Source organism: Colossoma macropomum, unplaced genomic scaffold (genome assembly GCF_904425465.1).
Source record: "Colossoma macropomum unplaced genomic scaffold, Colossoma_macropomum, whole genome shotgun sequence".
Classification (NCBI taxonomy): Eukaryota; Metazoa; Chordata; class Actinopteri; order Characiformes; family Serrasalmidae; genus Colossoma; species Colossoma macropomum.
The window spans coordinates 19,827,994-19,848,381 of NW_023494802.1; the positions used below are offsets into that span (position 1 = coordinate 19,827,994).

Here is a 20,388-nt window from a genome sequence, read left to right on the forward strand (position 1 = left end):
ACAACGTAAAAACGTAAAAATACTGGTTCCGCTCAGAGCAAACTGATCGATTTTTTAATTCCATTTCTCAGTGAAGTCTAGAGTCACTACGTAATGCTAACTTCCTAGTTCAAAATGCTAAGCTACAACGCTGCACTGTGATGCTGCAGCCAATCAAAGCTAGGCAAGCTGGAAATGACAATGACAAATCTGCCACCAGGCTAATATTAGCTCGATTAAAACTCTTAATATTGTAATTTGTGATCAGTCTCTCTTTACAGAACTGACTCTCTGTGTGTTTTCCTTTCTTTGCCGAGTTGAACAGCTGCCCATCCTGTGCATCCGATGCTGTTGCTTCTTCTGCCTTAATCGGGTGCCCACTGCTTGCCAGCCTTCTGGACTGGCTTGACCACCATTGAGCTTCATGCTGTACAACGCTGTGCAAACCTAACCCTCACTGTTTTCCCCGTTTTGTACTATAATACTTTATACTAACGCTGTTTGCTATCCGGTGTCGACCAGAGGAGGATGGTTTCCCCTTTACAGTTGGGGTTCCTCTCAAGGTTTCTTAAGGTTTCTTGCTCTTCCTCACTTCCTCTTGAGTTTTTCCTTGCCACTGTCGCCACTGGCGACGCTCATGGGGGCTTGGACCCGGATTTTTCTGTAAAGCTGCTTTATGACAACACCTGTTGTAAAAACCGCTATATTAATAAACTTTAAACTTTGATTACACAACGAAAAATACTATATCCAATCTACTTAACGTGACCCTTCACATGCATATAAAGCAAGCATCACTTAATTAGTTAGCTCCTCCCGTGCAACTCTGCACATCGGGCAACAAGTGTTCGCCAGTGGAGTCGATCAGCAGCGATAGTTTACACGTCTTCCTAGCGGGTATCAGTGCTCTTAAGGTCTGTTTGGAATGTCCTCCACCAGGTGTTCAGTGGTCAGCCAACCTTTCTCTTTCCATTCGGTGGTGTCCAGCGCATTACAATTTTCGGACGTCGGACAGACGAAGGGCATGCCCAGCAAAACACATCCTGTGCTCTGTAACAATATCGTCCAATCTGCGAGCGCCTGCTCTTCTTAAAACCTCCTCATTCGTGATGTGGTCGTGGTAGATTACTCGCAGGATTCTCAGACAACGCTGCTGGAATACGTTCAGCCTCTCAGTGATCCGCTTTGTGTGCTTCCAGGTCTTGCTGGCATAGACGGCTGTCGGGATGACAGTGGTGTTGAACAGGCGGATCTTAATTGCGGTAGTGATTGATGTTGTGGACCAGATTTGGTGCAGCCGCTGGAACACTGCCGATGCCTTGCCAATCCTACGGTTGATGTCCGCTTCTGTGCCCCAACCTTAGCCACGATGCTGCTGAGGTATGTAAACTGATCGACTTCGTCGACTTGCAGGTTCCCGATCGCAACCCTCATCTGCGTTTTGCGGTTGACACTTATGATCTTCATCTTCTCTGCACTGGTTTGTAACCCAACCATTGCGGCTTCTTCCTCAATGCTGGTGGTCATTTGTTGGGGGGTTGGCTTTGTTCGCGCAAGCAGCGTAATGTCATTTGCGAAATCCGGGTCGGTGGGACGGACTTGGTCCTTCCACGGATTGCCGAACCCTGTTTTGTCCATTGCTCAGTTCATGATGAAGTCGATCACGAGGAGAAACAGGAATGGAGAAAGATCGCATCCCTGTCTGACGCCCGTTTCGATGTCGAAGAAATCCGTCTGGCCATTTTCTGTCTTTACACAGCAGCTTGAGTCTTGGTACAGATTTTTGAAGATGTAGCACTGAGGGATACCGTAGATTGCCGCAATCTGTCACAGTGATTCCCGATGAACACTGTCAAAGGCTTTCTTAAAGTCGATGAAGTTGACCAGCAACGGTTTCTGGAATTTGATGCACGGCTCGATGATATTCTGCAGCATGAAGACTTGCTCGCTGCACGACCTTCCTTGTCTGAACCCAGACCCTGAAATCACTTAATTAGGCACTCTAAATTTAGAATAGGTTAAAATGTATGAAAGAATGTATTCGTGGGTTGATTTTGCCATTTACAAATAATCAGACTTTCATTCATTTTTTCCTGCTTTTACGTTCCATTTATTTATTAAGCAGATCGTCTGCATCTTATTGTACAGGATAAAATGCATTTTAAATAGTCAATTTGCACCATGATCCACCACTTCAGCTACAGTAACTCTTCAACATGGTTTTCCATGCAAGTAATGCTTTCTTTGTCTTAGCAGACATTCTAATCACTCATGTCACTGTAAGACTTCAGCAACCATTCACAGTGTCACATAATTGCATGCCTTCATCATTATAAAACTCTCATTACTGCAGAAAACCGAACATTTATCAAGTAGGTACAGATATTCAGACAAATAGGTCTGTCTGTGTCTACCGCAGCAGACAAATACGATTGTTATTGATGCAAAAAGAAGAAACAAACTCCACAAGGTAACGTACAGAACCCGATAGGTCTTAGCAGTTTATACAGTCATGATGCATTGACCCAAAAATGCTTTCAAAAGGAAAAAGAGAAAAGGAAAAGACCACATTTTGCACCCTTTCTTTAAACACATTCAAAACGGAGGCAGCCTCATTAAAATGTCAGGCAAAACTGCCCATGAATCACTCAGCATATAGCAGAGACAGTCAAACCAGCACACAGTGGGAGGGAAAAAATGAATTCACAGACACAGGAGTGTTATAGCATCAAGAATTAGGGACCAGGAGTTAAGAACAAGATCAAGAGTAAAACTTTTTGCCCTTGGCACATTAACCATTATACTGAAAACATGGCCATCTATTGTCACTGAACACGACTAGCCTGGTAATTAAAATAATCCAAGCAAAAGGAACAAGTCGGAAATAGGATCATATTTTAAAGAACACCAGTCACAAGAAAGTATGGTAAACCAGTGCAGGGTTTGTGTTTGCTGGTATTTACTTTTCCTTGCCCTGTTTTCTGTATTTAGAGGAACAAAGCTACATAATACTGAATATATGAAAACAGGGGGAAAAATTCCACATATTAGGATCCCTTCCAGATGAAAAGTCACAAAATCTATAATATTGTCATAGCTAAAAATGTAATCACAAGCTCTGCAAAATATTGCATTGTAAATGGTTGGATATTAAAAATAAAGTAGAAAAAGTAGAAGTTTTAAAAACAGAACATTTAATAGCATTAGAGTGCCTTGTCAGACCGTAATTCCAGCTTTCAGTGAACATACATCCTTTCCACACAGTTTAAATGGCACTTTAAAACTCTGAGACACTAAGCTCAAAGGGAGAGAGGGAATGAGGAAAAAAAGAGTGAGTGAGAGAGAGAGAGAGGGAGAGAGAGAGAGAGGGAGGGGGGGTGAGACGCTGCAGTCGAAGCGATAAGAGGAGCAGCTGAAGAAATGGCTTTTCAAGGCCGAATTAAGTTCAAATTAGACCCAGTATGAGCTCAACTGCCGAAATGGAACTTTCACAACTTATTCAGAAGTGAAGCCAAATAGCTCAAGTAGAAAAATAGTTTTTTTTTTCATTCCAATCTTTATCTGCTACATCCTCCTGAGAAAAACCAGCCACGAAAAGAGAACTCTCCAGCAGAGGGGAAGTCAGCAGCTAGCTGTCTGATTAGATTGATCTGGTGATTGGATGTTGCAGCTGGATCAGGCCGTGGAGGAGATTCAGATGAGACAAATCAAGGACTGCGGTGACAACTCGGAGAGTCACTCAGTAATGGCAGACGTGCAGGTCTCGGGCCGAGACAAATTAATGTGTCCTTGGCTACCTGAAATAGAGCTTCCTCTTCACTAAAAAGACATGCTCTGGACAGAGAGCGACTTCCAAGGTCTTCGAACCTGAGCTCAAATTACAACACAGATGCAATATGAAGTTTTCCTTGGACCATTTAAAGCCTCCATTTGAACGGAACATTTTTTCAGATCATGAAGTAAACAATACAATCATCAGAAATATTTTTCAGTCAACAGTGGTTCACGTTTGTTCCAAGTAGTCTATACTTGTATACTTATATTTCATGATAAAGGTGCCAAAATATAAGTAATGGCATAGAACAACAACTTATGGTTACCCAGAGAAACTTTCAATGGACGGTTCTTTAACCCTTGTGTGGTGTTCAGGTCTGTGGGACCCATTTTCAACGTTTACCAAAAGAAAAAATGAAGATTTTTACTTTTATTTGATCCCCAGATTCTTGTCCTTTGCTGATTTTCAGTGAAGAACATATAAAATAACCCATTTTCAGTGTCTTCACTCTGTTCACCCCCCACACATTTATATTACACATGTGGTGTTGGGCTGAACCCATGGGGAGTAAAAGTGTGGAGGTGCTGTGTCCTTCACTCTGTTCTCCTCCTACATGGCCTGCTGTTAGTGTGTGTGTGTGTGTGTGTGTGTGTGTGTGTGTGTGTGTGTGTGTGTGTGTGTGTGTGTGTGTGTGTGTGTGAGGGTGAACAACATGGACAGGCTGCTGACTGGCTACAGCTGCCAAAGGAGAACCCTACGCTGGACACTTGCGATATTTTAAACATCTGGTATTTTTACATAAACTGTTATGGCTGTATTGATTTAAAACAACAATAATGTGGTGGGTCCACCAGACCACTGAGTAACAAACACATCGACACCACATAAGGTTTAAAGTACCAATTTTGTAAAAGCGATGTGAGTGTGAAGAATATTTTAAAAATCCACACAATATAAAGGTTCTGTAGCACTTTTTTTTAGGTTTTACCTAAAACTGAACATCCAAGCAAAGAACCGTTTAGGAACCATGTACATCTGACTTCACCCAGCTACAATGCTCTTCCACACACTGATGTTCAAGTCTGCCTGCACCCACATGTAAATGGAAAGTGAATTTTTCTGTTGTCTGCTGTGGAAAACAAAATATAAAATGTAATATTTGTCTTACAGTCCATAGGTTTGTACACCTATAGTTAAAGTAAAAAAAAAAAAAGTCCTGGAAAGGAACACGCTGCTGTTTTTGCAGAGCTTTGATAATTCTTTTAAACATGTGTCAATAAAAATGTACAACATATGCTCCTGTGATGTTTTAGTTTTCACTTGTGAATAGGGCTGGGCGATAAAACGATAACGATAAGTATCGCGATATAACTTTTCCTCGATAGAGCGATAAGACAGGTTCGATAAATGTTCGATATAATACACCGTTCTCACACTTCCACGTTTTAGCGAAAGCCCTGGTGGCGCTTTCCACTGCAAGGAAAGCGACACTACTCTGCTGTCGCCAGGAGAGGGCGCACTTCCAAATTTTTCGACTTGATTAGAGAGGGAGGGGGCCACAAGTAAAAAAAAGGGTCGCCAAATATACTTTAGCAACGTCTGAAACGCGGAGTTATACAGTCCCTGTTTGAGTGGAGCGACCGGCGATCTGTTCTCCTGTGACCGAGTGTGAGTGACGAGGTCAGTGGTGTAACTGTACTGTCCTACAGCGAACTCACCTCTTTCCATGCATCCTAACAACTTTAGCGGTGTTAAATCACGTCTGCAGCGCCGTGTTACAGCGCCAAACCGTCATATTTTAGTATTAGTGCATTCTCGAGCAACGAAAGTGAAAGAAAGAAGTGGTTCATGTTCGAAAGTAAACTGAGGAAGCTGTGAGGCATTGGAGGGCGGGAGAGCGCTATCTTTCCAGGCTAGCTGTTTTTAGCTGCTGGCTAACTTGAAGCAGCGCTTCATTGATGATACGGTAGATCAAACAAGACACAAAATCACCGCTTTCAGTTTAAACATACCTAAAAGGAGGACTCTGTGACTGGTGTGAGAGATTCACACTGCAGATAATGCTTTTACACAGCGAGCGTCAGATATACTGCGGTTCACCCCTCAAACTACTACGATAGCATAGAGAAACCCAGTCGTCTAGCTGGTGTCTGAATACTGTGATCTGCTCTGACATGGATGTGGTAGGAGTGACAGCAGTGACCTACCGAACCGAGTTGTCGTTGTTGAGAAACTAAAGAGTTTAGCACTGTTGTTGGCCACTTGTTCAGCATTTGTAGCGGGGTAGCCGAGCGCTCGTCACCAGACAGCTAAAAATAATCTGTTTTCTTTCTTAAATCATGACTATTACAAAAATTGCAGCTGTGCATTTCAAGCTGATAAAAACAGCTCAGAAACTTTCTCCCACTCTTCCATGACAGATTAGTGAAATGTTCCACTGTTTGGTGAGTGTTTGTCATGATCGGACCATAAGTGATAGTTTAAAACCACAGTTAACCACCCAGGAGCAAAATCAGCCTTCAAACGTGAAAGAAATCATGATTTGACATTTATCGTGATATGTATCGATATCGAACGATATGAATTTTGTTTCTCGCGATAACGTTTTTGGCCATATCGCCCAGCTCTACTTGTGAAAAGTGAAAACTCAACACAGTGCAAACAGAAGTGTTGCAGAAATATGCAGCTTTGGCGGCTGCAATCAAAACATCATTCATCAGCATTTTCCTACATTTTTTCTTATTTTTGAGAAAAGGTCTCAAAAACACATTTACGTCAGATTCGTGATGTGTTCTGAAACCGCAGGATAGTTTGCACCTTTGTGCTTTTGAGTGTGTGTAGATTCTGTTCTTACCTAAGAACAAATCCCAAATAAGTAAACATTAGTGAATGTCAGCATCTTTGTGAAACTGGATATCGTCGCTGTTGGAACAAAACCTTGTATCTCCAGTTTTGTCATTTTTCAGTTTTTGACGTAATATGAAAATGACTGTTGCTCTTTACATTGTGTGTAAAGTTCATGGTACAATGGAACAAAAGAAACGGCCCAAAATTACTTGGGGGGAAAAACGTCTGGTTCCATTGACTTACATTAACAGTAACGTATGCTTTTTCCTTCTCATGTAAAGTTACCATTTTGGAGATATGAGGTTTTCTTCCGACAACAGCGAAATGTGGGTTTTAAGAATAAATAACAGACGAATATTCCACTGTTTTGCCACTAATATATCAGCTTCTGCTCACAGATGAGCCCTCTGGGTAACTTTGCAGGAATTTTACTAGGTCTCATGCAGGTAAATTGCTGTGTCATCCTAACCTCCACTTCGATTCCAGCTTGTGTTCACACTGAACCCCTTTCCATTTAATTACCGTTACACATCCACATAAAAGAGGATGTGTTAAGGGGAGTCGACTCCAAAGCATCTGGAATCTAACAGCCCTGGTGTAAACAAAATAATGGATGGGAAAAGGCAATGCATGGATATAACAGTTAAAAGAAACTGGGCTACCCTTTGTCTTCAGAGCAACTTCAGTCTTTTTTGTTTAGCAGTTTCCTAATAGGAAATTGGACCATTCTTCAAGAACAGACTCACTGGTTAGGAGCAGGGAGTGTGGGTTGAAGGCTTCCTTTGACTTGTCAAAAAAGAAAACCCATATAGTTAAAAAAAGAAGACAAAAGTATGAGTCATCAGAACTTAATGCTTTCTTCAACTGCGCAAACAACCGTACCATGTAAAGTTGTATTTCTTGACACACAAACAAGGGAAGTCAGAAAAAAGGAGAAAGAGACACAAAAACCTTGATCAGCTGGATGGGACATCTCGGCGTAGGCAACAATGAGTTAGATTCAAATTTAGAGCACATATGCAACACAAAAGAGAAAAACATCCAGGTGCGAAAACCTCAAAACATATTTTGAGAAATAATGCTCTCTCAATGCGATTTTCTCCAGTGGTTTGAGTGTCATCAGATACATCAAGCACTAATGGCAGATCCCACTGGGGAACCACAAACTGGAACACTGAGAACAGATGCAATTCTCAGAGGAATCAATTCTTTGGCATGTGCTCTACAGTGAAATCCCACTGCAACCAACTTGACAAGCTGAAAATACAGCCAAGCAAGGTTTCAGCATGGAGCAGCCTTTACCAAATGTAAACAGGCCCAGTAGGCAGAACAAAATAGTAGCTATAGTAAACTTAAACGGCAGAAGTCTCGGGCTGGACACTAAGGCCCAATCCCATTTCTTCTTTTTACCCCTACCCCTTGTTTTCGAGTGTCACCCTAACCCCTTGAAACTGAGTTACTGAGTTAGTAGTGGTTGAAATCTTGCCCTACGAAATGGGTAAAGTTCAGCTCCTCACTGCTGGGCTTTAGTTACATTTAGGGAATCATATGGTTTCAAAGAGGCAGGACAATTATGTATTATTGCCCACCACTAATTCTTCAGTGATATGAAGCTGAAGTCAGATATTCACCAGCTTCCTGTTCGAAGTTTCCCGTTCCACCTTAAACGGCGCAGCAGTTACATTCTGGTGCTTCAGGCGTCAGAACTGCTGGACTATTTAAGGTGGAACGGGACAGTTAGCTAGATAGCTACCGAGACATTAGCGTATTATTAGCGATTTTTACGCTTGTTATGAAGAAAACGACCATAATACACTGAAACAACATTAAACTAAAAGAATACAGTGATTATTGTAATTTTTTAACAGAGAAAATTCTCACGTTTGTGGGTTTCTTTGGTCTCTTGTTCAGCCATCTTGTCAGTTTTTCTTTTTTTCTAATAACACTCTTTGGAGTCTCTGAACACCCTCCGTTTGGAGGGCCATGTAGCCCCAACACTTCGCCCTACCCCTCTATCTCAACTGCAATTGGGACACCCTACCTCTAGACGTGAGGGCTCAGTGGTAGGGGCGAGGTGTGAAAATAGGATTGGACCCAAGCCTTATTCATAGAGCTTCTTGTAGACATCTGGGGCCGTATTAGAGAAAATCTTTTTGCCTTAACTTAAGATCTGACAGGTCAAGATAAGACATTTCACAAATTCGTACTACAGAAACAAATCTTATCTTCATTTAGGAATCTCATCTTACAGCATTTTTTCAAATTAAGAAATCTTAACTTACTCGATCAAAGTCAATAATCAACAGTCACGTCTGTTACCTAGCAACCGACCATACGCACACAGCTGAAACGTAAACACGTATGTAATCAAGCTAGTTAGCCAGGCAGCTAGCTACCGTTACTGATGTACAAGAAAGGCCAAACAAAACTAAAGCACGATAAACTGAAAGTTAAGAATGTTGTGACAGCACTTTGTGCTGTTTATGAAGCGTCGCCGCTTCACAGTTTCAGTTTCATTTCCCAATTTTTCCCAACATTTAGCTGACCGCGCTAACATTATTCCTTCCAATAAACAGACACACGTTCAGCTCTGGCGAGTTTTCATCACCATTAACACACAAAGGTAATAAGAGGAGGCTGTGGAGATCGTGTCTGCAGCGTCTGAGTCGAAGCACCGTTTCAGTGTAGATAAATGTAACGTCATTATGCCAGTTATAGTGCACTATGCTGTCTGACACTGCACAAAACAACAGAAACAGATGGTTAAAACAGCTCTGGGGATTATCTTAAAGTTAGGACAGAATTTAAGAAATTTTATCTAGTTTGTGTAATACTGTTTTCATATCTGGAGTTCGGATAAGATTATGAACTTAAGAACTGTTGTTCTATAATAGTTCTGTCCTTAATTCCGTCCTAACCGAAGTTGTCATGGTGACTAAACAGATAAGATTTCAGACTTAAGAAGTTTCTGTAATACGGCCCCTGCTGTAGATGTCCCAAGACAGCAGAAGAGACAGGCAAGAGAACTGGTCAAAGACAGGAAAACACTTCCTTTCGAAAGGTGTCTCTCGATGTATTAGTGAATCAATGTGCTTACACTGAATGTTTCCAAAGACCGATCCACCAGGGAACGTGAACAGGCACGGACAGAATGTGGATGCCCTGATCTGTGACAGATACAGTTTGTTTATAAATTCATGGGCAACTATCGAAAACATCCTTTGCTTGGGTCAACAGAGTCTGGTTGTAATCTACAACAGGGATGTACCAGTGGAGATTGCCTAATACTCTCTAGCCTGCTGTTGTAAGCTCAGACAAAACCACCAGTCATCTGTGCATCTGGGCATTTTGAAACTTTTTATTCTCAAAGCTGACTTTACTGTTTTCCTGAATGTGTAGGATGTAATACAAACCTGAAGCATAACAAATCTGAAAATAAGCAATCCCAGTGAATCCAAAAGTAATCTTTCTGAAGAACTGTGCTTTTGGGTGACAGGAAAGAAACATTTGGCGATGGAAACAAAATACCTCACTCACAACTAATGTGCAATGACTGTAGATGCTACTGTTGCTGGAATGTTTCTTATTGCTCCTTTGAGCAAATGTGAGGCTATTCTGGAACTTTTATGGCCGATATTACCACCAAACAAATTGGTCTGGAGGCAAACTGTGGTCCTAAACTGTTTGACTTTATTGTCATGAAAGAGTACCCTTCCTAACATTCTCAAGGGTAGAGCTAAGGTAAGCTCAATGGGCGCACACTTTGTAAATTTGGGTGGGAAACAAAAAGATAAAAGTAAATGAAACTCTTTGCTGTGTATGTAACAATTTCAGGGCAAGGAAAATGTCTACCCAGAGATACTGACAGTCCAGCTACCAATTTCTCGGCACCTGGAGGTCACAAAAATGTTTTTGTGAAACTAAAAAACTGTACACTGTTGGGGCTGTCAGATGACAAACAGAATTCAAATTCAAATGATTCTTGTGTGTTTTTCAAATATTAGGGGGACAGATAGTTAGTTCAGCACCAACATTCCCAGATTACCATAGGACTCTCTGTCCCAGATCTGCGCCTTATTCTAACACGAAAACTAATTAACCAAAGGCTCGACTAAACAGGTAAGTTTGTAGCCCAGACTTAAAGATGGAGGCTGTGTCTGAGTACCAAACACAGACTGGTAGGCTATTCCAAAGCTGGGGGGCTTTGTATGAAAAGGCTCCTCCCCCTGATGTAGAGCTGGGTGATATGGCCAAAAATGTTATCACGATAAACAAAATTTATATCGTTCGATATCGATACATATGGTGATAAATGTCAAATCGTTATTTCTTTCAAGTTTGAAGGCTGATCTTTGCTCCTGGGTGGTTAATTGCTGTTTTAAACTATACCTTATGGTCGGAACACGACAAACACTCACCAACCAGTGGAACATTTCACAAATCTGTCATGGGACAGTGGGAGAAAGTGTCTTGTGAGCTGTTTTTACCAGCTGGAAAAGCATGGCACGGAGTCCTCTTTTTAGGTACGTTTAAACTGAAAGCGGTGCTTTTGTGTCGTGTTTGATCTACAGTATCAATTCTTCATGTTTTGGAGTGACAGAGCGCTGCTTCAAGTTAGTCAGCTGCTAAAAACAGCTAGCCTGGAAAGACAGTGCTCTTCCGCTCTCCAACGCCTCACAGCTTCCTCAGTTTACTTTCGTTTAAATCAGGGCTGTAATTAACATGAACCCACTTCTTTTTTTCACTAGTGCTTGTGAACGCACTAATACTTAAATATGACTGTCCGAGAGCTGTAACAGCGCTTTAGTTGTGAGGATTGTGATTTAACGCTGCTAAAGCTGGTTAGGATGTACAGCAAGGCCATTCAGAGCTTTATACGTCAGTAAAAGAATCTTGTACTCAATGCGGAATTTAACTGGCAACCAGTGTAAGGTACACAAAATTGGGCTAATGTGGTCAAATTTCCTGGTTTTGCTGAGAACTCTGGCTGCAGCGTTCTGGACTAACTGAAGCTTTTTAAGGTTTTGGCTGGAACAGACAGAAAGCAGAGCGTTACAGTAATCTAACCTGGACGTGATAAAGGCTACGTTTCTGCACCCTGTAGCGACAGTGCATTTCTTAATTTAGCGATGTTACGAAGGTGGAGGAAAGCTATTCTGGTATCTTAGATCTGGTAATTTTAAGCACATTATTAAAAGTATAGATACATAACTGCAGTTAATCTGAGATTTTAAAATCAATGTTATGTCTCCTAAATCTAAAAATAATGCATATACCATTAGTAGTGCACTCATTAGTGTAGTATGTGAAGTACAGAAGTGTGTGGTTTGAGACGAGGCGATAGTTGTGCTAGTGAGCTAGTTAGCTAATGTTAACGCTAAAAGCCGTCTTACTTTATATTATGAGCTGTAACATTTTCTTCTCTGGTATCGTTAACGGAGTTGGAAAGGAGAAGCAAGTAACTATTATTCACAGCGACCCTGTTCACTTTCCAAGTTACGTTTACAGCTTTAAACACTGCATCGGTGTCTTAACGTCAAGGCACTGGTGCGTTTAAATTCGCCGAACGTTTGGCTCCACTCGCAAACAGTATCACAAGGTAGTTCTCAGCAGACGTACAAGGCAGCTGGACGAAAGGTCAAAATGAAATGTTTACACAAAATCATTCGTTTAACTGTTCATAGAGAACAATTTCGCCACAGACGTTCGCCACTTTTCCATCTGCTCCATCAGAGCACATCTTCTCTGCAGCGGGGAGTATCTGCTCTCAGAGGACAGCGAGACTCTCACAAGAGCATGGAGAGACGCTGACTTTCCTCCATTTCAATAAAGACCTGTGATTGTAGAATTAATTTGCAGCAGAGTGTGGACAGACAGCAGAATGCAGAAAGCACAGTTTATGTTTAGAATTTAAATTTAGATTCATTTTTTAAATTACTTGATTAAAGGAAAACTGATTTAGTTAACTTTGCACATCCTTGGTTTTAAATTTTGACTAGAAAAATTTTTGAATAAGTTATGCATCTTTATTGTCTTCACTGTTACTTAGCAAATGCATAAAACTAAAAAAGCTTAATTTAAAAGCTGAAAGCTACATAAGTATTACTTGGTGATGTAGTGATTCATAATCCGAATAATCGATTATTTGTTTCAGTAATCGATAGATTATTCGACGATGAAATTAGTCGTTTGTTGCAGCCCTAATGGTCAGCAATGGCATGTTCTTCCCTCCGTTTGGTAGTGATAATGTTAGTAACAAATTGGCCTGGAACATTCAGGAACCACAGCATAGGCAGCTTTATACATATGACTGGATGCTTTCTGCATTAGAAAGTGCATTTTTTTTCTTTGGCTTTGGATTTTATTTTGATAACCCTATTAGAGACTAGCAACAAGCTAGCAAAGTGGCACTGTCTGGCGGAAGGCATCAAAATGGAAGGTTTTAGCAAAAAGTTTTAAGTTAGTAAGCAAGTAAACTTTATTTATATAGCACAAATCTACAAAGTTCTTCACATTAGTTAAATCAAAAATTAAAATAAAAATAAATTTAAACCCACACATACAGATAAATGTATTACCTATGATCTCAACTCAAAAAAGCTAGAGAATAAAAGTGAGTCTGATATTGAGGGAGAAGACTGTTCCATAATTTATGAGCATGTAGAGCAAATGCACAGTCTCCCATTCGCTTCAGTTTACTTCTAGGGACAATAAGAAGGCCCTATATTAGAGGATCTCAGCGACCTGGTACTTGTATGAGAAACTAAGGCTACGTTCACACAGCAGGTAAAAGTGGCCCAAATCTGATTTTCTCACCAAATCTGTTTTTTTTTGGTTTGGCTGTTCACATTATCTTAAATGTGACCGTTTGCGGCATCAGTCTGAACAGATCAGCTCCTAAACCGACCCACATGCGCAAAAGAACAGTGCTTCACATGGCGGCTCGTCCAGAGGTAAACAGTCATGACGGCCAGTGAACGCCTGTCGCTCCCGGAGCTTTCAGTTTCGTCTTCGCCAGCAGCACAGGAGCGATTCTAAAGTTCCAGTGGTTGACAGCTGGACTCATCACCCACAATGTGTTCAAGTTCGCCGTAAAAAGGGCACGTTATTCGGCCACGGCCACTTCTTTGGCTCACATACTCGGATTCTTTAAACTGTTTTCTGACGCTGCAGCCTCGGTCTCCTCCAGCCGCGTTCGGTCGTTTCGTTCGAAACCTCTTCAAACACGGAGCGGTTTGATGAGTCTCTTCTAACGTTTTGGCACAGAAACATCAGACTAAATGTTTATGAGTCTCAGCAGCGCGGAATGACGACGAATATCGAGTTGTATTGACGTGAAAGTCGCATAAATTCCGATCTGGCTGAGTCGCATTGCCGCAGATCGGATACGTGTTGGATTTCAGTACCACATATGAAAACATCTCAAATCGGAATTGAAAAGGTCAGATTCAGTGCGTTTTTTGCTGTTATCACTGCCACACAGATGACTCATCTGTGTCACATTTGAGGAAAAAGATCGGATTTGGGCCACTTTTACCTGCTGTGTATTCAGGCGCTTCACCATGTAGAGCTTTATACGAAAGAACCTGTACTTTAAATTCAATCCTGAATTTCACTGGCAACCAGTGAAGAGAGGCAAGCACTGGGTTAAAGTCAGTGCTAGCAGCTAAATAACATGAACAATTAGGTTATGATCAGAACTTCAGAATCACTGCTTTGTCTTAAACAGAAATGCTGCAAAATGCTGCATAATGCATACAGAAGCACACGGCATGCATCCATTTGGAAACACCAGCTGTGCCTTACACAGTGTAAATACTTCAAGCCATATGGACATAAACATAAAATGCACATAACTGTAGGTAAATGGTTTTGTTATGACAGCAAAGGTATACTAGAGTTGAGTTTGACTGAGTGACCAAGACACAACTAAGAAATATCCCTTACCAGAAGAGAGAGTGAGATTTATTTCTCTATAAAGCACAGCAGATTCTCACCTGTAGGATGGAGGTGGATATCCCTGAGCCTCACAGCTGAAGGTGACCTCCCGGCTGGGATCATTAGGGTGCAGAGGGAACACAATGCTACCCGGCTGCTTGATGAAAACAGGTTTCAGAGGAACACTGCTCTCTAAAAGCAAAGCACAAAACAACAAAACAGGATTGTACTTAATATGACGTTCACTAAAAACTTTCGATATGTGTCAAATAGTTGTTTAAGGCACAATTCTTGGTCTCACTTTATATTGTCTCTAATAACTGTAGTTACATGTCAACGACAATGTAACTACTAGTCATTTAGTCACTGTTACAGATGGATTACAGATGTACACCTTATGTAATTACACAAGTGTATCTTAATAGATGTAAAAGCCTATTCTCTCTCACATAATTACACAAGGGTAATAACATAAATCTAATAACATTTGTAATAAGACAGGAACAGAAGTTTTTGAAGTTTTTTTTTTCCCCCAGCAGTAAAAGGAAGTATTCAATAACTTACATTAAGACATTACTAAAACTAGGGGTGCGGGAAAAAATCGATTCTTAAATGCATCGTGATGCGGACGTGAACGATTCTGAATCGATTCAAAAATCGATTTTCTAAATATTTCATTTATAACGTAATGTTGACGGAACACAGAAGGCAGAACTTGGAAGTGTGGAAGTGCAGCGCCCAGACAGTCTGTGGCGGCACATAAAAACTAGACTAAAACTAGCTCAAACTGAAAAGTTTTAAATAAAAACGACCGAGCTAAACAAAATGAACAGAACAGACAGCAAAATGCTGGTGAACGTACGAAGCTGAAGCTGACTTCTTTTTCAGATTTTCCGTTCCACCTTAAATGGTGCAGCGGTTAAGTGTGGGAATGTAACTGATGCACCATTTAAGATGGAACGGAAAATCTGAATATGAAGTTGGTGAATAAGAAGCCAACGAACGTTGCACTTGTTTTAAATGCAGAAGCTGTTAAGATCGTTCGAATAGAAAGACCTCGTTTACTTTTGTTTTATAAGCACAATAACAGACATCTGACGACGTCTCTGTATATCAGATTTATGTCTGGAAATGAATCCATTCACATGAAAAGTAAGCGACCGTGAAGAGTCCTGTCTGTAGTCAGATGCCTTTCCACGTTTCTTCCACTTTGGGTCTCGAGTCTTACCAAGTCAATAGGTTCAAGTCCAAGTCAAAGTCTGAGTCACTGGTGTTCAAGTCACGAGTGTTTTTTTGATCTTGTCCAGTCTCAGAATTACTGTATCACTATATCACACACTGTCATTTTTCCATACATAGAGATGAAAAGAATAGTTTTGTAAAGCTCTAAGCTGTTAATTTGTATAGCCACCTTCTGTATTTTCGCACCTGAACAGTGTTAAAACTTAAATTCATACTGAATAAGTGGAGCATGGTAAAACCTGCAGCTCAGTCTGGTGTGCAAGTGCAAAATGGCTTCTGTTTGCATACTGATAAATCACTTTTTGCACATGCAAAATGAATTAGCGCCACCTCAAACGTGAGTGATTGTGTGAAAGTGTGAGAGTCACAGTAGCTTTGCAAAATAAGACAAAAGAAATCATGATTTGCACAATTTTAAATAAAAATAAATAAATAAAAAGCAGGTATTATATTTTTCTTGCTCAACTTTGTCCTTAAGTAAATACTAAAGAACATCTTATTGTCTTTTTTATTCTTTTTCCTTTTCACCTGAAAACTCCAACAACAGGCTGGAGAACACTTCCATCTTTTGCTCATCTCACTAATCATATCCCCCTAATCAATGCTCACTGGCCAATTACAGCTTTGTTAACTTGCGATGGAGAGTAAATGAATCAATAGTCTGATTCTGAGTCAAGGGGCAACCATGCAAACCTTCAAATCTTTAACTGAGACACTGCATCATTTTCTCATTGTTACATTCAGTAGTTACCTAATAAACATTAATCACTGCTGTTATCAATGTACTGATGGTACTTTCCATTGACCCGCCAGCGTCTGCTCATTGTTCCATGCTCAGCTAGTAATATACACCGACCGGCCACTTCATTATGACCATCCTTGTTTCTACACTCATTGTCCATTTTATCAGCTCCACTTACTATATAGGTGCACTTTGTAGTTCTACAGTTACAGACTGTAGTCCATCTGTTTCTCTGATACTTTGTTAGCCCCCTTTTACCCTGTTCTTCAGTGGTCGGGACCCCCATGGACCCTCACAGAGCAGGTACTATTTGGGTGGTGGATCATTCTCAGCACTGCAGTAACACTGGCGTGGTGGTGGTGTGTTAGTGTGTGTTGTGCTGGTACAAGTGGATCAGACACAGCAGTGCTGCTGGAGCTTTTAAACACTGTGTCCACTCTATTAGATACTCCTACTTTGTCGGTCCACCTTGTAGATGTCAGAGACAATAACTCATGGACAGGTTTTTTTGGTTGGACTATTATCAGTGAGGCAGCACTGCTGTATATGATCCAACCATGCCTCCTGTGTTTAACACGCAACCTAAACAATGCCTGTCCTGCCTAGTATTGGACAATGTTTAATCAGATTATAATTAGCTAGACAGTAGTGACTATGTGCTTATATTAAAGTTATAGCATGATTTAAACTGAATGTGTTTGACATTTTTTTGGATTTCTTTTTTTTGGGGGGGGGTATGTTGAACGACTCATCCAACTCCCCTTGGTTATACTTCTGCTAGTGACCTTAGGCTAATACCTGGCTGCTCCAGAGCATCTTATTCCACTGGTAATACTTTTATAATTACAAATCTTATTATTTCACTATGTGTCAATTTCCCAAAGCACTTAAGTTTAGGGCTCCAGTTATAATTGGCTCAATTAAGTGAATCAACCTGTAATCAAGGCAGGATATTAATAACTTTTTAAGGGCTGGATTTTGCCCTTACTGGCGGATTCAGGGGCGTTTTATGCACAAATAGCGAGAACGTTTTTTAATGGAGCAGTTCAACATCAAAATCTTGCCAGAGAAGCAGAGTTTATTGAATATCACTGGAACTTTGACTGAAACTGATTTTTATGATTAGATGGACACCAGAGTTGTTTTCAATGCAAAAGGAGGCAAGATCATGCAGAAAAGAACTGAATCCCCACTGTAAAGTGTGGTGATGGTTCTATGATTTTAGGCTGTTCCTCTCAGGAATCATCACTGGTATCATCACTCAATAAAAACAATCAAGAGATCTAAAATTAGAGATCTTAGACCAAATATCTGACTGCCTCCATCAGACATTAGATTTTCCAGCAGGACAATGAAAATCCAAAGCACTTCTCTGACCACAGAATCAAGCATTTACAGTGGTCATCACAGATATAAACCCCTTTAAACAAAAAAACTGGGGGTGAGTGAGGTAAGCGGAAAAAAACAAGGACCAAGAAGGATCTGGAGAGATTGCGTACGGAGGAATAGTCTCAGATCCCTTTCTTTGCGTTCTCACACATCATCTAGCTTCAAAGGAAAAGACTCAGTGCTGTTATCTTGGAAAAAGGAGGGTGCATGAAGTACCAAATACAGGGCACCAAACATGTTTGTCAAGCTGTTGGGACATTTTTGAATATTGTTTTTGCTAATTTTTTCCAAGGTAGCTAGTAATTCTGGAGGCAACTTTATAAAATATTGCCCAAGCCTACAGGAAGCGGCTGTTAAAATGTTAATCACTAAAGTGCTTGGACGTTTTGTGTTTTATTATGCATAGTAATTATATAGTGATGGTTAATGTAGGCCACTTATCCCGTCTTATTAACCAGAATTGCCCTTGAGTAAGATGGGACATCCACCAAACAGAGAACAAATATTTTCTGTGTGAGAATGGGAATGCAACTGAATAATAGAAAAGCTGTGCTGTAGTCCAGTTTATACTACGCAAAGTTTTATTACCGTCAGGTACTATAAAAGTTTTCTTATTCTCATGATTGTTTAATTAGGGTGTTGAGGTAGAGGTGCACACTAATGGTGCGTTCCAATCGGGAGGCAGCTGTCTAAGTAGGCAGCATTCTAAGGCAGCATTTGTGTGCTCGCGAGACGAAGTCTGGCCCATTCGGAAGGCAGCATAGTCAGCTGCCTTCTAAGGTGCCTTATTTTGACCAAATCTGAAGGCAGCATTGTATGTACCCTTCTCAGCGAAGGCAATTCCACAATACTGTTCACCTGCCGAGAGTTCCATCGCTTCAGTTTGATGAACATGCTGGACGAAGCGGCCGCTTTTTGTCGACTGAGGAGTTCACAAATGTAAGTTATTTCTTCACTTCTGTCTTTACTGTTTCAATTGGTTGTTGTATTTTTGTAAAAAGTTAACATGTGTGTTTGTAGGTCTCTAGAAATTGTTCCTATGGTGAAATTTTGGCAGTTCGCTTGTCTAACGCGATCTGACAGGCTGTAACTCATTGGGTGAAGCTAACGTTAGTCAGCTTAGCTAGAGGGCTAGCTGCGTAAACGGGCTGGCTCTTTAAACGAGAGAGAGTCCAGTTTAAAATACTGGCTGTTCACTGTTTAGTAGCGTTTTTTGTAAGTAAATAATAATCGATTTGATTCTATACTCAGGGATTTTTGTCTGTCATCAGGAACTAACATTACAGAAGCATAGAGGTGCTGTCTGACGGGCTGAGGAAGAGCCACCAGTGGAGGAACCAGCGCTACAGACTGACGTTCTCCGTAAATGACGAAAGTTACCTTAACACACTGGATGATGTAGAAATTCAGAAATAATAAAATGTCTTTAAAATAAATACCACGAATGCTTATTTTTGCCTGCTCTGCTTGTTTTGTATTGCTGCGCTTATCACAGTCACATCAGTGTTAGGTAGACGGCTAAATTTCAGACTAGGAGCTCATAAATCAAATGAGAATGCATAAAATGAAATGCAGATTAGCAGCTTAGACTGTGTGCTATCCTTTTTTTCTGAGTGCATTTTGTACAAAATTATACATAGTTTTTATCCTTAATGTGTTAGAAATAAAGCGGGTTCGTTAAGGTGGATGAGGACAGTGAATTAAGTGAAATGATTCACAAACTGTGGCAGCACGGTGGCGCAGTGGGTAGTGCTGTCGCCTCACAGTGAGAATGGCCTGGGTTCGATTCCCGGCCGGGCGACCAGGGTCCTCTCTGTGTGGAGTTTGCCTGTTCTCCCCGTGTCAGCGTGGGTTTCCTCCCACAGTCCAAAAACATGCAGTTAAGCTAATTGGACATGCTAAATTGCCACCTAGGTGTGAGTGAGTGTGTGTGACTGTGTATGTCTGTCTGTCTGCCCTGCGATGGACTGGCGACCTGTCCAGGGTGTATCCTGCCTTCCGCCCAATGACAGCTGGGATAGGCTCCAGCACCCCACCGCGACCCAGAAGGATAAGCGGTTTAGATGATGTATGTATGATTCACAAACTAGTATGATTATCTGTATTTATCTGGGGCGCTGAGTTGAGTATATATATATATATATATATATATATATATATATATATATATATATAACAGATACGACTCTTTAAAGCGGCCTGTTCTTCATATAGGTTCAGAACTGTCCTTATTCACTGAGGTGAGTGTAAGCTAACCATCGACTGCGAGTAAAACAGATTAAACCTGTACAACGCAGTGAAAGTTATGACGTATGATGGCTCTGAAGTACAGTCCCGAATGCGATGCCTGTTAAGGTTCCTTTTCGGTTAAAATGCTGCCTAACAAGAGAGCTGCCTTTGAAGGCAGGGACTAGTTAGGCAGCTGCCTTCAGAATGGAACACACTATAAATGTTCACTTTTGGCCAATTCACTCTT

The 20,388-nt window shown here is 40.9% G+C and overlaps 1 protein-coding gene across 1 annotated transcript in view; it reads right to left on the minus strand.

Moving 5' to 3' along the window:
- cntn3a.1 (contactin 3a, tandem duplicate 1) overlaps positions 1–20,388 on the minus strand; it is a 127,167-nt gene that overhangs the window by 73,800 nt on the left and 32,979 nt on the right. The window contains exon 3 of the mRNA XM_036592141.1: positions 14,599–14,731. Within this exon, the coding sequence (XP_036448034.1) occupies positions 14,599–14,731 (133 nt within the window). The remainder of the gene's footprint in view (positions 1–14,598; positions 14,732–20,388) is intronic.